The 18,450-nt window shown below is 35.8% G+C and overlaps 1 protein-coding gene across 6 annotated transcripts in view; it reads right to left on the bottom strand.

Moving 5' to 3' along the window:
* The window catches only part of psd3l (pleckstrin and Sec7 domain containing 3, like), a 122,739-nt gene that overhangs the window by 20,248 nt on the left and 84,041 nt on the right, over positions 1 to 18,450 (bottom strand). For 5 of the 6 annotated variants that reach the window (XM_067398413.1, XM_067398415.1, XM_067398414.1 and 2 more), the window contains one exon: positions 1,907 to 1,950. In XM_067398413.1, the coding sequence (XP_067254514.1) occupies positions 1,907 to 1,950 (44 nt within the window). Of the gene's footprint in view, positions 1 to 1,906; positions 1,951 to 5,563; positions 6,111 to 18,450 lie in introns of those variants that run through there. The other variant, XM_067398418.1, reaches the window with a different exon arrangement.

Genomic DNA, 18,450 nt, shown 5'->3' with positions numbered 1-18,450 from the left:
CTCTTGGCCCCTTTGCACCCCTTTATAGATCCAGTTGAATGGCTGAGATTGGGGTGAGATGTGGAGACATCTCCATTGGATTGGGGGTGGAGGGCGATATGCGCCCCTTCTTGGGACCTGTCTGTTCTATCCATTAAAATCATCCTAACTTTCCAACACAGTGCCCTTGGTTGGGAGGTTATGTAATAACAGTCAGTTACGTTATTTTCTGGTGTCTGCCGGCAATGTTGTGGAAAGTTACTTTTAAAAGTAATGTGTTATAATATTGCATTTCTCTCTTAAAAAAGTAACTAATTGTGTTAGTTACTTTATATGTAAAGTAATGCATTAGGTTACTTTTGTGCTACTTTTTATCACTTGTACTGGGCTTGCTTGTTTGTTTTTAATAACATAAAAAACATAAGCTCTATTTTTGGTAAATGTAAAGTGAAATGAATGAGCCTAGGGCTGAAGGAAATGCAAATTCACAGCTGTACAGTAGAGGGTGCAGCTCAAACAAACCTTTTTGTTTCCATGTTTATTGTCCATACAATGAAATGGAGTGTATGTATATATATATATATATATATATATATATATATATATATATATATATATATATATATATATATATATATACACACACACACACACATATATACTCTATATAATCTTGATTTGAGTTCCACAGACTTTTGAGTTTTCATTTTTGAGAGTAGTCTCTTGATGAAAATTCCCTCTTTGCAAAATATTTTATGTGATCTAGCTGGACAGTGAACTTTTACAAGTAAAATCTGCTAATAATGTCTTTCTTCTCATAGTCACTACTGTCAATTTATAAAGCGGTCCTTGATTATTGACTGAGACACATTTGTAGTTGTAAAATACTCTATAAACACACACCTGTGACCTTATCACATCAGTATTACCGCACTAATGTATTGGTGTGTTGCTTGGCAACCATTCTGCTAAACAGTCGATTTAAATAAATATTCCAGGTTCAATACAAAATCTCAGATTGGCATAATATCGATTACAGCAGAAAACAATTTTCTTTAATATAATTATTAAATTATATATATTTTTGTTTACACAATCATATATGTACATGTTTTGTGTTCTTGTGTTTATATGTTCAAAACAGTGTGTGTTTTAATGTTTTTTTGCTTTGCACCTTTTATTTTTCAACCACAAATTGTAAAAATGTATTGTTAACAAAAAAAAAAGTTGTAACAACAGCAACGCCCCTTAATCACTGTAAACAATGGTTTCTTGGGGCTTATTGCTTTAATAAACAGAATATAATCAAACATTATAGCACTTAATATTTAACCAGCAAATAACTACTGGACTGTACACTACAGCAAGAGATTTAAGGCTTCAAATTGTTTTGTTGGGCTCGGGCAGAGTGAGATCTGGTTTGCGGTTGAAGCAGAGAGTTGGCGAGGACTGGCTGTAATTTAGAACAATGGGACAGTGTCTCGCTCTATGACTGTTATCAGTGAGATACAATGTCAGTCTAATGTCGTGTTTTCAAGATCATAATTACAGCTCATGTCTCAGATGCCACCAATCTAATCATTTGACTCAAAAGCACACTATCACACACTTTTTTGACCTTAATTGGACCATGTATTTGATATGTATTGGTGTATTGTGGGCACCAGAGCCAGGGATGATGAAGATAAAAATAAAACTACTCTTTTTTTTTTTCACCCCTTGTAAGGACTCGAGGCTTTAGAAAGGTGGTGGCGCAGGATCTGCGGGGCAGTAAATATTGCATGTGCTCATGGGAATGCCAGCTTGAATCCAGCATGCACATTTCCTGATCCTATAAAGCACAATTCATAGCTTTTTCTCTAAAGTTTCCTGTTTATTCTTTTATTTCTGCTTTAAAAGACAGGAATGATGGTGGTGAAGTACTTACAGGGCCCATTCCAGCTTCTCATTCTTGATGGAGTTATACAAAGACTGCATGGAAAAAACAGAAAAAAGAAACAGGCTTAGTATGGTATGCATTCAATTTTAATAGAATTCATATTCACCTGATGTACAAGGTATTCATTTAACCTCCTTTAATAACTGTTCTTAAAATGTGAGATCTGTCCCATGGTACAGTATGCATGACCTGTCTAACTAACATCATGACTGTGTAAAACGTAACAGAATGATGCTTGTGGTCTTTTATTTGATATAACATCTAAAAGAGTTATTATGAAGTCAACCACTGTAGAAGCAGTCATATTGAAACACTGTCTCCCCTGGACACTAATGGATCTTTCTCATGCAATGCCATCAGTGAAATTCATTGTGAAAATGTCACACAATTCATTTGCAGTATTTATGCAAATGCACACCCAGATTCCTGCAAGGAACGTTCTGCGTGAAGTATGAGCGAAAAGGTCAAACTAAACCTCAAAATGCAGATCTCTCATTTGTTATCATGAATATTAGGACTTGGAGTTGCTTCTTCAGACCACATGCAAACGTTCAGAACCACGCCATACATCCATGCAGGTGTCAAATGACAAAAAGGGCTTCACTACAATCATGTGCATGCCAGATAAAATAGACTGACGTACTCTTTCAGCGGTCATCTGATACACGTTTCACATGAAGTAACCTCACTGTAACACTGATGTGACCCTCAGTAGACACTCAAGCGGTTGATATCTCATAACAGTCACCGTCTCATAACACTAAACACACGTCAGCTGATGTTACGTGAAGCTGCTAGACGACACATGATGGATCATGGCCCGTATGTTTGCGGTCTGCAACACACTCCCTTGTAGTACTGGGAAGTACTGGTGCAAAAATGAGAAAAAAAGTCATGATACCAGTCTGTGCTTTCTGACTGACACAAGGCTTCTTTTGAACACATGTATATCTGAATGCACACGTGATCGGTGAACACTGGGTGTGCATGTGAGTGATCAAATACACTTCTTGCTCAAAATGCCCGTCGTGGCATTTTTAGAAGATGCAATGTTTCACAATATTCAATCTTTGCATTAGAAATATCTATTAACATTAATCAAACAATAATACTTGCAAGACACAGAGAACACCAACTGCTTATAATTTTCTTTGTTCTTTATGACTGTTTATTACATAAAATTACATGAAAAATCTGAAGCAGTGTTTACTTCACTGACAAATACTTAAAACTACATTCCAGCCATTGTATTAATTTAATTAATTTAATTATTTAACTTTCACTTTTTAAATGGAGTGTAATCAATAGTATATTCATTTTTGCTGAGGTATTTAAATTAGGACCAAAAATCAGGAATTTTCACTGGTATTGGTATTGACCACTACTTAGTCATTTGTGATATTATGAAGACCCAGAGGAATCAGATCTTAAGCTGGGTTCACACTGTATGATTTATAATAGTCCTTTATGACTGTTGCTTGTCAGACTGTATGAACATGATCCCTGCTGTAAACCATGTCACACTGTAGGATTTCAGTTGTCATTCATGTCAGTCTGGACAGCAGTCAAGACGTGTTAAAAACGGACACACGCAACAAAACTAGTCCAGAATTTTACATCATCAATCCGAGACACGTTCAGTGACTGTGAGCTGCATTTACATGCAGGATTGAAATGGTGGCTAGCAAACAAAAATTATCTCTAGCATTAATTTTGATCATGGCTTCTCTTGAAAAGAAAACTGGGGGAAAAAAACAAAAAGAAAGACGATGTGTGTGGAGCAAATGGATGTTTGTTGTTGTCTCACTAATTGCATCATTAGGTTCAGTGCTCATATAGGTTTTTGATTTGATGGTTGTCATAGAAGAAGTCACACTGCAAAACTTCTGACACTGCCAGAATTTCATCTGAGGTAAAATTTGATCGCAAAATTCATTAATCAGCTGTCAGTGAACATGTCAAAATGATTTTGGCCTAGGACCAGATTTTGGCCAAAGATCCACTGAATTTTTCAGGATTCACAAAATATGTCTCAGACGGCCAAAATCATACACTGTGAACACAGCTTTACCTATGTTGCAATATGTCAACAGGAGGTGATGTGGCCTAGTGGTTAGTAAAATAGTCTGGTAACTGGTTTTAAGGTTTTAAGTTGCATTGTGCATTCTGTACTGTAAGGCACTTTAGACAAGAAAATCTGCAAAATTAGAAAATAGTGTCAGCTATATTTTATATTTAAAATAGCAAAATTAAGTAGACTGATTTCCAGAAAAGCGTAAACAATGTGGTGCTTCCAAAACACTTACATGTTTGTTTGAGATGCACAACATGTCGAGTACTGACCAAACCAAAGGCATGAGTTTGGGGAGGGACCATCTGTTTGAATGATTAAATGCACTGATGGAAATCTTTTTGAAAACATTATTTTGTCTTTTTGTTTGGTACTAGTGACGTCAGAGTCAATAGCTTTGTGGGCATCGCTCCAACATATAGCATAAATATAGCACGGTTGTGCTTCGGCTGATTCTCGGCTCATGGTGGTTTCCGATCTCATCGCCCTCTCGCTAACTCCCACATTGCTTCCTGCCAACTCTATACTGTACTAGATGTATAAAAGCAAAAAAAAATGCTGATATATAAAATCTATTCTAAATAGAATTAAATACATTTATAAAAACTATTTTAAACCTAATTAATAATGTTATAATAATACATTTTTTGTGTGTATACACACACACATACTTACGTACATACATCCAAACAAATCTGGTCAAATCTACAGTACAAACTCCAATGTGCTCCATCTCATATCACTTTAGCCTCTAAATCCAGCTAAATCATCAGTTTTCTTTAAAGGAAACACAACCAATGCACAAACAATTGCACGAGGATCCACTGCTGTTTAGTCATTAGTAGATGTAGTCATTTTACCTTGTTAGTTTACCCAAAATGAGAAGTGCCAATGTTCATATGTGTACAAACACAAAGCCGTGTTCCTTTTGCATGAAATGTGTGTCAGAGGCAGCAGGATGCCGTCGCAGGACAGCAGACACATTAGACCAGCAGTGTTAATGGCACAACAGAAAACACACGGGTGTGAAAGAGGGAGCAAGTTACATCGGAGAGGGTTACGCTGTCATGAATGATATCTGTGAATCATAAATCAAACACAGTGGCCAATAAAGCAGAGAGACGCCATTAACCCGGGTCAAGGTGACTCGTTAATGCCATCACAATAACAGATGTTAACAACAGCATGCATGTCATTCAATAACTGCCGCAAAAGGCGAAAAAGCTGTCATCAAGCCATCTATAACTGCTGCCTGTTGGCTTCTGGTACAGACATAAATCCAGTGTAAGGACACGAACATGTCTCATCCAGTGGGAAATGCAGCATTTTGTTGAGCCCAGTGCTGCAGGCACAATCACATCACACTGAAATACAACACCAGAGCTGCACTTAATAACAGCTTTATCTGAAGAGTTTTTGTGTGCATGTAAGTCAACAGCAGCATGCCATCGATTATATTCAAAAATCCCAGAGTCCAATAACAACAGAGATTCTGTTAATACAGCATCACAATGCCAAAGAAATCATCTCCATTCCAGGCACACAAACACCACACCAAATGTCAGGCTCATTACCTTTTCCTTTTTAGGCAGTCCAGTGTTGAATTCGGCAGAATTGGACACTTTGAGGGACTTGGAGCGGTGCTGGGGCTGACGCCTGACCGACTCCTCCCTGCCGTACTTGACGGAGCCGCTGGCCCGCATGCGGACCTTCCCGGTCCCCTGAACGCTGTTTACCCCGATCATCTCCTCTGATTAAAGCCCCTTCACATGCACACAGTGCGAGAGAGGAGATCAAGCTTGATCCGGTGCCCCCGGACGTCTGCACAACAGGAGGGACGTGTGAGGAGGCAGTGGTGAGCCACAGGAAAGGAGTGAAAACGAATAGACGAGCAAAGCAGAACGGCACACAAATGTCCCTGCCTTCAAGATACGCACGGTGATGCTCTCTCCCACATCGCTCGCTGGAGTGTTTGGATACAGAGCGATAGTTTCCCTGGAAGCAACACGTCAGTGACTGGTAGAGTCAGAGAGAGACAGAGAAAGAGAGAGAGAGGGGGGAAGAGGAGGTGCTCCTCCCATTCTGAAGTGAGCCAATGTTGAGATCGATTCATTTACATTTCAAACAGGCAATGTGAGCTGCCCATCAGACTCGCTCGCATCTGCACAGAGAACACAGGCCATCCTGGCCGACTCACAGCTCTGGTCTGGTGCTGTTAACCAGAAGATTACCAGCACTAGCTGTAGATGAACTCTCGTTTACGTGATCAAGAAACAAACAACAACGCAGCGCTGCCCCTGAGGCATGCATACACTATGCATGGTAATATCAAGAGTTTATTGGAGAAACGGCCAAAATAAGATTCTACTTTTGAATGCAATAAGACTTTAATGCACAACTCCGGCTGTCTTGAGGTGGTTTATGATAATAACAGTTCTGGAATAATGAGGGAGATTCTTCCAAACATGCCTGGCTCTAGGCAGTAATTCAAAGATCTCCTGTGAGAAATCCATCACCTCAGTATGATTTCAACTAAATCAATAATTCAAAGTGTTCAAGCGCATACTAATGACTGTAAACACACCATGACTGGCTGAAATAAAACAAATTATGAGCAGGCAGGTTTAATCAGATGTGAAACTGTAATGATAAGCTCAATGCAGCACACTCATGAGCCTTCTAAAAAGTGGCAAAAGCTTACAAGCTCTAATCCTATTAGCTGACAGTCATGTTTACAAGGTTGCTACAATGAACACTTTGGAGGAAGAACTCTATTTGCAGGAAAAGTTTGTTGAGGTTCATAAGATGCTGAGATTTAGAGATGTACTATATACTGCCAATTATGTCAATTATCAGCTGATATTAGTGACTTTTTAATTTAAATGTATCAGTATTGTACATATATTAGATTATATTGGATATTTAATTGTGCATGTTCTTATCCACCAATATTTACATCTAGGTAACCTTGCCATCATTAAGCACAAATCTCAATATTTCAACATAAATCGGTCTTTCATTCAGTACATTGTAATGTTGTAATGCCTAAATTCATAGCATTTAGAACTACTGTTTGTATTTTTGAGTTAGTGTGTTGAAATTTAATAGAAATCTAAAACTGGCCATTTATTGGTTATTGTGCATAACATAATAATTATCAGCCATAATTTTAATATTGGTGCATTCCTAATTGACAGTGATAAAAAAAAAGTTTCTGCACTACTGTCAGTTCCACCTTCATTTTATAGCTGTGAAATAATCTATGCATGAGATGCACAGTATTATTTTTGGTCGAAAAGTACACATTTTAAACCGTGAAAATCTTTCAGGGAGAAAATAAAGTTCTTGGATCATTGCAAATACAGGTCAAAAGTACCTTTTACAAAATTTAACATTATTTTAAAGTTAAAGTTATTTGAAAGTAGGGCTTAAAAATTGGCAACGCTGTGACTGGACAATTTTGGTTGCTACATAGCATTTCATTTTTCCCTACAAGATATGCATATAACATCCTATATGAGAAATGAGGCATAATCAAAGGTTGCTGTCGCATCAAGAACGGTATGAAATAAGCACCCTGCACCAGCCAAATGGAGGTGAACTTTCCGAGGAGAAGGGTGAATTGCCATAAACCACATTTATGATTCTTTTTTAGAGGAAAATATTTTCCACTTAATGTTCATTGTTATTACTGACTTTACTTTATAAACAAGTTGTTTCAAGTAGTTGGACAGTTGTTTGGCATTTAGTTTAAAAAACCCTGCTTTATCTAATAGCTATTCGTTAGATCTGCAACAAGATTTCATTTTTTGTAAACTAATCTTAATTTTGTTAACTCAAAGTTAATATGGAGTTAGATAGAGAATAATTTGGAAAGATTTTTCAGGAATTATAGTATCATAACTACTAAAAAAAAACTGTGGATGCTGGTTAGAAAATTTAAAAGAGTATGAAAAAAATGAATTTAATGAAAAATGGAAGTTCAGAGAGAGGACATACAGGTACAATGCATTTTCTGACTTCACCTGGATGTGTATGTAAATAACTCCTCTTTTTCCAGTTAATGCGAACTAATGCTTTCATTAAGGTTGGAGGATAGTATCAGACACATAGAGCCCACGCATATTGTCAGGAACCCTATTATCAGATATCTGTTTGTAGTTATAGGAACATCAAGACATCAGGGCAGTTCTCTGAGAGCTAAATTATCCCCTAGGGCAGGTTTTCTGGTCCATATGCAGTAGGAACTCTGAAGTGGCCAACAGCTACGTCATCTAAGTGCGGCATTGAATTAACTGGAGGATGGAGGACTCCATGACCAGAACTGTGTTTTTATTGTGTGTTGTGGGTTTTGTGATAACGAAGATGGAATGTAGACATCTAAGTCATGTGACTGAAAGAGCAAAAAGGAAGGCTAAGAGAAGAAATCTCCTTGGATATCCAATAACTTGGATATCTTACTTTTCATATCACTCATATCAACTTTTACATATCAAGGCTGAGAAAAAGAACACTACGCTGTAGACAAAAGCAACAGGTAAATGGCATTAACATTAGCTTTCTGTATGTTTAGGGAAGTAAGTATAAGTATACTGTGCGTTTACACACCTTTTTATAAATGGTGTGTGTTTCAAATAAGTTCGGCCCATGAACGTACATTTACGTACATTTTTTCTGAATGTGGGTTACCATTCACAACCATTTTAAACCTTGGAGGACTAAGGATATTTTTAAATATATCTCGGATTGTGTTTGTCTGAAAGAAGATTGTCATATAAACCTAGGATGGCTTGAGGGTGAGTAAATCATGGGATCATTTTTGGATGAACTATCCCTTTAAGGTTTCTCAGTGAAGAAATACAAATCTTCTTATGTTTTCTGTTTGATAAGGTTGATGAAAAGAAAGGCTCAGACAGGTTCAAAGTTCTTCTCATTCATGTCGAATGGCTCTGTTAACAGTGCTGTGGAGGCACAAGAACTGCTTTAAGTATGCAACTGTAGAACAGCACAATGAGTAGCATAAGCCAACATAATAAAAGCTACAGTATCCGTACCATGGATGCTGTCTGCAGTCAAGCGAGGGTCAAAGAATTAAAAAGCAACTGACACGGAGTATTGTTGTACCCGGGCTGAGGATCGTGCATGTATCAGGGTTCATACACATTTCTACCAATACATTTCCATGACTTTTCAATTACTTTTAGGCAAATATTCATGACCTAACGTTCCATGAAACGCCTGTGGATACATGTAAAATAAGAATAAAAATCCATGTTCAAATGTCAAATCACAGCATATCTTAACTAATTAATGTCAAGCTATGTAGTTTAATGCAAAAGAAACGCTGACACACCAGTAAGATTTCTGCAATTTACACCTATACAAACTGCAACTGCCAGACATTACCCCATGCCATGGTCAGAAATAAACTTTTTTTTTTTTTTGCAATTGATTTCCAGGGGCATTTTATTTATGTACAAGAGCAATTTTTTTATGATGATCAGTATTGTTTTTTGTCAAATACTTAGCTTTAACCAATTACTTAAGTCAATCAGAACACTATATAGACTGTTACCAATAACATTTTTAGCATTAACAAAAGCCATCTTTACACTACAAAGATGGAACAGAAGCTGCACCTGAAATAGCATAAATGTTTATTTACAAAGACTGTTTAATGTTACTCAAATTATAAATTAACAGGACCTCTTTACAGAGTCATTTTTGTCAATTAATGCTCTTGATATCGTAATAATGATTATTAATGTTGATTAATAGATACATAAAATGTTTTTGTGTTTGGGGAAACTGAACGTTATTCTCTGGCTACAAAGATAAAACAATCTTAGAACAAATTCGAAAATTAAGACTTCATTTGATCTTACCAGCATGATGAATAAATTATATTAACTGGAATAAACTGTATATAGAGGGAGCAGAGAACGGGACTGATTGTGAAGCTGTCCATAACTTGGTCGTAGCGCGAGTTTAAGCGCTCTCACAAACACTCCTGTTAAAATAACAGAAGCTGATGACACTGCGACATGAATCTCTTACATACAATCTGCACTTGTTTTTTATTATGGGAAAATTTGCGAGTTTCAGTCAAAATTCAGACAGAGCATGCGCACTGAACGAAACTCTTCATTTCAGCTATGACAAATCTGAACGCTTCTGATTGGCCATCTCGCTCAACAGAAACACTCGTAATTGATTATATGCGGCAGTCGGGTGGATCGAAGTATGTTTACAAAGTTTCAAAGTTTGTTTAACCAATATTATCACTTAAACATTCTATTACATAAATATTTCGAAACAGATTTCCATGACTTTTCTAAAACGTTCAGGTTTATTTATTTTTCCATAACTTTTCCAGGCCTGGAAATCGCTGGTTTAAAATTCCATGACTTTTCCAGGTTTTTCATGACCGTACGAACCCTGATGTATTCTGGGTGTCCACAGACTGCAGCTTTCATACAAGGATGCCCTCAAAAACAGCACTTTCTCTTTGAGTAAACGCAGAGATCAGTTCCCTTTCAACAAGGAAATTTGAAGTCTGAATTCAAAGTATGCATGGCAGCCAAAACCTACTCATGCCCACCAGAGTAGGTGGCACACGGTGGCTGGCTCATCTTCTGAAAGCATTACACCAGTTCCTCAGAGAAACCGGCTGTGGATCTGTACATATTGGATCTGAGATAATTATGCCATCCTAAACCTGCAGAATTATTATTTATTATACTTAATTTGATGGCTTTCAATCCAACAAGTAGCATGTACATTTATTATTCACTTGTCTGTATGCCAGATTCAGTCACTTGACAATGAAGGAGTCAAGTTTACTTAAAAAAAAAAAAAAATAAAAAAAGATAAAAGGCCTTTATGATACTGTAAGAGATCTACAAGACCCCTTAATCACCTCAGCTGACAGACAGGACTGACTGTGGTCAAACTCCATGCTACACTTTACACATTACAGATCTTTGCTATTAAAGAACAAAACAAGAGAGTGAGAGTGTGTGTATTATGTGACCAATTAACAGAAAATAATACTGGACAAATGGATTTTGGGAAATTACTCATTTTATGTAGATCTGGTGCTCAAAACAGCACAGACAGCCAACAGTTTTCTCTGTCACGCAAAGAAGGGTTGCATCACTCAAAAATGCAATGATCGTACAGCTTGTACAGATCATGAACAGAAAGTAGTGATGTCAGTTCTGGAGTGATGCTTATAACACAAATGCACTGTAGGTAAACATGTCTTGGCATCAGTCTTTTTATAGAAACATACAGCACAGGTATGTTATGGGGGGGTAATAATATATTTGTGAATGTTATGTGATCTTTTTCTCTTTAATGTGCTAAACAACTTTATTTCAGCCCTACAGTATTCTGCAGAACAGATAACATTTTTTGTAATACACTGCCCTCAGTGCTACAGCTCCGAGCACTTTGTCTTACTGACAGACAGACAATGATCACAATAAAGATGTGCAGAATACAAGCCAAATTTCAGTAAATAAATGAATACAATAAGCTTTTTATGTTTTTATTAACTTGACTTTGAGAGTTCCTGTTTGAAATTGTAAAATTTTCCCTGGGGAGATTTTGGATATGGTGCACGCACGCGTGTCAAAATGACTATTCCTAAACTGTAAATGGTTAGTTCATTCAAAAATTAAAATTCTGCATTTATTAACTCTTATATTGATTTCATGCGTCACGCAAGCATTTGAATGTCTGTGTTCACTATAGTATGTGCGTTGTTGTAAATCTGTTCCTAATATAAAGACATTGTGTCTCTTAAGAGGAATTTGATTTGGATTACACCACTCAACTGATTCATTTTACGATGCCTTTTAAGTTCTAGAGGAATGGACTTTAAATGGAGGGACAGAAATCTCTCAGGTTTCATAAAAAAATAACTTCATTTGTGTTTGGAAGTTGAACGAAAATCTTAGGTTTGAAACGACATGAGGGTGTGTACTTGACAGAATTTACATTTTTGGATGAATTATACCTTATAAATATAGAAAGCTGTGTCTTGGATAAAACTAACTCTATATCGTGAATCATTTAGTTTACATTTTTATATCCCGATATCTTGATATAACAATGTATCGTTACACCCCTAATGAAAGCTACTTTTATGAAAACCAGTCAGCAAAAGACAGAGCACTTTCAAACACATTTGATGAAGGTTTTATTAATTTTATTCTCAGCAGGTTTGTCATCAGGTTCCTTAAGATGGCATGGTCACTTGCCAGACAATATGCCTTAATGTGACGAATGAGCCAATGGGCTGATGCATCATCATGCCCATCTGTTCCCTACAGTGAGCCGCAGAGCGCCTGTGTCTCCTCAAGCAACAGCATCCACTGCTTTAAAGCCAAAAGCACTCATGTCACTCTAATAAAATAGAAGAAACTAATCTTACCAGTTTGCTTCAAAGTTTCTTTCATGTGCATCTAAATAATAAGAACAACAACAATAATGCTCCATGCCTTGCAAAATGAGATCTAATAGTTACACTGAAATAATCAACAAAGTATTAAACAATAAACAGAATTATAGAATAGAATTAAAGAATAAAATTAAATAAAAAAACAAAGTAGCAAAATATGTATACTTGTATTTAAGTATGTTTTAGGATTGTGAATAAATGAACACAGATATCTGTGATAAATCACAATTTTTAATCATAAATATATTGGCAAATCAAAATCCTCTTATGTTTAAATATCAAGAACATTTGAATGCTCCATTTCATGACCCCTTTTAGGGAAGTAAACTAATAAATCATGCTATCATATAAATCCACTTCATTGGATTTTACTACCATTTTGTATTGAATTATGAAAAATACCAAAAGCATAACAGAAATGTTTCACAGCAAATGCATATTTGTAACTGTATTTATTTGTAATATCTAGATTTTATAATTAGTTAAAAGCAAACTACAGTTACACTAGTAACACTGTGGCTACTCACACTCTATTAAGTCATTCTGAACATTATGCTGTGGGAGTGGGGATGTTCAAATGAACACCACATCCTGACATCATGATGTGGCTGATTTTAAAGCAAACAATTTTGCAGAATTAAAATAATAAATGTTCATTTTCAGTGTTGGGGAAAGTTACTTTTAAATAGGGCTGGGTATCGATTCAGTTGTCCCAAATTGATTCGATTTCGATTCACAAGGTCTCAATTCTATTCGATTTTGATTCTCTGTTCGATTTTCTGATTCGAATCTCGATTTTTGATTCACTTAATTCAATACATTTTTACATGCCCCACCACAAAAAAATAATAAATTAATAAAATAGTTATTGTTTTTGACCCATGTATACTTATATTATAATAAATAAGGTTATACAACCAATATTTTTAGGTTTTTCTGGTAGGTTTAATAGTAGTTTTCAGGTACATAAATTGAATAAAGTAATCAAATGTAAAATAACACTGCAAATAATCTTCACTGTACAAATTAAATAAAGGTTAATACTTATTAAAGTTACAAAAACGTTATTCAGTGAAGAGCAGGGAGTGATTAGTCTGATGAAAATTAAAACAGACAGCTGCAGGAATGTTCAATTGCTGTCACTTTAAGACTATTGCACGGTTACAATAATGATACACGCAGGCGTTTTTAATTTACTGCTTACTGTAACCGCCATGTTTACCTAGATACTCGCAAATGATAAACTTTCGTGATCATGCAGTGCTGGCCCGATTGGGACAGTTCCTTCAACTGTCCAGAACATCTTTCACGCTGAAGGGCGTGCATGCATCTGCCATGTTTAGCAGTATCACTGAATGAATGACAGACAGAGTCCCCGGCCCGCTGTAACATCACACAATGTAAATAAGAGGATGACATCTCATGGAGAAGACTAGTAATAAGATTAACGTCAATAAGATATTATGTTCAGTGTTTGCGGAAATACGAAAAAAAAAAAAAAAAAAAAAAAAAAAATCGATTCCTGATTTTTTTGCCCAGACCTACTTTTAAAAGTAATGCATTACAATATTGGTAAAAGTAACTAATTGCATTACTTAGTTACTTTTGCATTACTTTTTCTCATCTGGGCTGTTTGTTTGTTTGTGTTTGTTTTAATTACAAAAAAATATATATTTTCAAACCAAAAGTGAAACGAATAAGCCCCAGGCTGAAGGAAACGCAATTCACACCTGTACAGTAGAGGTATTTCAACATGGGGACAGGAGAGCTGTCAGTCAATAAACTGAAAAAAACTAAGTAACTTGCGGTACTTATTTGAAAAAGTAACTCAGATATTTTGCAAATACTGTTCCAACATTGTTCATTTTCAATGAGGAGAGTGAGTTCTGAAACTTAGAGCACAATGTTTTTACAGTGTCATGACTTCAGACTGGCAAGTCTACTTTCTCTGACTGATCCGCCAGAGACAAATCTTCAAATTAGGACTGTCAAACGATTAATCACGATTAATCGCATATGAAATAAAAGTTTGAGTTTGCCTAATATATGTGTGAGTACTGTGTTTAATTATTATGTATATATAAATACAAACAAATTAATGTATATAGTTAAGAGAAATATCTTATTTATGAACAAAATATTTTTATTTATATATAATATAAATTATATAAAATTATAAATAAATACATACTTGTAAATATTTCTCAAATATATACATGAATGTGTTTGTATTTATATATACATAATAATTACACAGTACTCACACAAATATTAGGCAAACTCAAACTTTTATTTTGTATGTGATTAATCGTGATTAATCGTTTCAAATTAATACCCACTTTTTTGGGAAGGCATTTCAAGTATTTATAAATAAAAACAAAAAATTGATTTTGATCATTTTAGTTAGTACTGACTTTACAATGTTAGTACTGACGCCATGTCACTCAAAATATCAGCATTCATGTGATCTCATTAAAGGCGTTCATACTGATACTGATCTACAACGACAAAGTGATGGAAGTCTGTGACTTGAGGTGACATGAGCAACAACGATCTCTGGCAATGATTTATATTAACTTTTTAATGAGCAGTCATTTCACTCAGTGGCCATATTCATAACATCCTTGGCCAGCTATTTCCTGTGATAACAATGGTCTGATATTTTGTGCTTCTTAATATCAACTCATACAGAAAAAAAAAAAAAAAAAAAACATGTTTAAGCCCAGTTCAGCCACAGCACATTCTACTAAAAAAAAAAAAACCCAAAAAAATAAATAAATAAATTGATTCTTTTACATGTAATTTGGGACTACAGGCAGGATTTTAAGTGTTATGATTTTACCTATAAATACATGTAGGGGTGGACCTGAATGGTTTTACAGCATCTGCCAGCAGTGTGGGTGAAGACAGTGGAGCTGATGCAATTGGACACTGCAGATGAATGTCAGAGTAGAATGATTTAATTGCTGTCAGTGCGAAGACAAAATTACACTGTGTTCTAAATAGGCACGACCAGCACAACAGACGATCACTCTCTTGATCCATCTTTTTATAACTCGCTATGATAATTGATGCATGAAATTTGGTAGTCGAAAGACATAGATTTTTTTTTTGATGGCTGATACTAATATTTTTAAGAGAGGGGTCATTGGCCTCATTCTAATCATTGGCCTTATTCAAGATGGGGAAGAGTCAGCTTACAGTCAGCAGATGGAACAGCTCTCCTTGTGGTGCAGATGCAATAATCTGCAATTAAACATCAGCAAGACTGTGGAGATGATTGTTGACTTTAAGAAGAGCCCTCCTTGTTTGCCTCCACTCATAATCAATGGTTGTATAGTAAGCAGCACTGAATCTTATAAGTTCCTTGGCACTACTATTTGTAGTGATCTAAAGTGGGAGAGTAATGTTGTCATTATTATCAAAAAAGCACAGCAAAAGATGTTTTTCCTTGTAGGCTAAGCATCCTTGGCCAATAAATAAAAAGCTGATTGACTGATTGATTGATTGATTGATTGATTGATTGATTGATTGATTGATTGATTGATTGATTGATTGATTTGACATAATATTTACTAAATTAGAAATAAAGACCAGGTAACCATAATTTTATAGAGAGTACACAGTGAACATTTAATGGCTTGCAACCAGAAACGTCTGCGTTTAGCTTCAAAGAGCGTCTTTGATGATGACATTCTGTAAAAATGAAGACTATCTCTTTTTTGCATTCCAACAAGACATTTTTTCTCTTATTCTGTGGATCTTGCCTATTTTGCTCCACTCGTTACCACTGTTTTCTGCCACAACTATGCACGTGCAACTGCAGTGACCAAATGATGCTCCCAAATGGTCTATTAGACATTCAAAAACTTCTTTAAAATTCAATATAACAGTCTTGGCAATATATTAGTTGACCACTGACAAAAATGTAGCGACTGGTTACAACATGGTGAACTGTTGTCTGTGGACACTTTTCATCATGCAGTTAAGAGCGTCTGATATATTGAATTAAAGCACTTTACAGCTGATGTACTCTAATTGAATGAAATCTTTATGGGGTCTGTTTATTTGCCTACTGACCATTAAACTCAGCTTATTTTATACCCTCATTAAAGCGGCACAGCTCAGTGTGACCTACAGGTTAATGGGCAGCGCACATGCAATTCAGATCTTTGTTTCTACTTGATTATTCATGCATTGAGTAAGATTCAATCTAAACAATATTTTGGTTACTTTCAGAATGACTCCATAGAACTGGTTTTATTAGACATCAAGCAATAGCATACCACTGTTGCTAAATGTATACATGGTGCATGCAGCTCATAGTTGATTCATACATGCATACGCAAAACACAATGCTTCACAAAAATCTACAGGACATCGTGTGAGTGTCTGTATAATCTAAACAAATAAAACATGCAGTTTCTATGCGCAACCTTGAAAAGGTGTAGACATGCATGTGTAGGATGAAATGCTGGCAGCAGTTGAGCCCGTCTCAGTGCCGCGCGCCATACGCCAGATAACACAGACAGGTCAATTCACTGCTGCTCAGAATAAACCACCATTCGATTCAAACAATATATAGCGGGTACGTGCCATATAGCACTATATGATGCATTCATTTCACAGCACATAAATGCAGTTTTGTGAATGTCTCAGCTGCTGTCAATTTCTCACAAGAAATATCATAAAGTATCAACACACGGTTATCATGTCAGATGAGGCCTTCCTGTAAGTCAAAACAGTTGTCATTTTTTTAATGATTCTTTGATGAAAAGAACAACAGTTTTTGAAACTGAAATCAGCTTGCGCCAGCACAAACCCTCTTTTGGCGTTAAAAAACTACTGTCGGGATTTACTAAAGAAACGCAGTGTAAAATTAGTGCTGAAAAGGCATAGACTGAGTTGTTTTTGCGTCTTACCTTATTGCATATGTATTTGTAGGAGTTTCCCTTTCAGACGCAAACTTTATGGAAGGAGAATATTTAAATGAATCACGCAATGTGATTTACTAATCTTTGCACTCGTCAATTTACTGGTATTTGCGGCATTATTTAATGGCCAAAAAACGCATGTCTTAACCCATTTAGTTTAAGACGTGAATACAACGTTCATATTTGTGCAGTGTGCAAACGGTATGCGCTTGGATGACCACATAAGCACATTAAGAAAAATTAACAATCCAAGCAATTCTGCGAAACGGAGATTGAAAAGCACAAAGCAGGGGATTCAGGAAGATTTCCAGTTCCAATAAATATCCTTTGAGTACAGTTAAACCAATAATTAAATACTGCACCAGTATGGCACTGTTGTAAATCTACCAACAGCAGACTGTGACAGCTGTTGCCATCATGATGAACACATCATTAATGAGTCCACACCAACACTAATGCTTCATGTAACATGCCATCAATCCTACTATCAGACAAAAGTAAAATGCAACAAGTGCCAAATTCGAGTAACAAAACGTTACTGGCCAGATACTGGTAGCCATACATCATGAAAAACACCATTCTCACCAGCAAGCAGCAAAGAGAGAAAAATCAAAAGAGAAATCAAAACCTATCAGCAATAAAAGAATAAAAGCATAACATTGTGTTCTGTCATTCTGAAGAATAAGCTGAAAGGAATCTCCTCTCCTTGTGCAAAGCAGCAGTTGTCTAAAGATAGCCACTGCGATTTTCCATCTAATATACAGTTATTAATCTTTTGACCTTTGATTTAACACTTTATTTTCAGACAGATGAGCTGCGTCACATCGCCTGCGTTTATAAACCTGATATCAGACAATCATTCTAGTAGCATCTTGCCATGTAGACAAACAATCTCTATTAAATTAAACACTTATTAATAATATTAATAAGTAATATAAATAATATTTTTTTTAAGTTCTTCTGGACCAGCAGAAGAATCAGAATTATTCAGATTAGTTATTGATCTCACCAAATCAATGTGTTAAAGCTTCTAATAAGATGTTAAAGTGAAATTAATTAG

Source organism: Chanodichthys erythropterus, chromosome 10, assembly GCF_024489055.1.
Source record: "Chanodichthys erythropterus isolate Z2021 chromosome 10, ASM2448905v1, whole genome shotgun sequence".
Classification (NCBI taxonomy): Eukaryota; Metazoa; Chordata; class Actinopteri; order Cypriniformes; family Xenocyprididae; genus Chanodichthys; species Chanodichthys erythropterus.
Note: the sequence above shows the minus strand (reverse complement) of the source record. Positions and strands in the feature narration are given on the sequence as shown.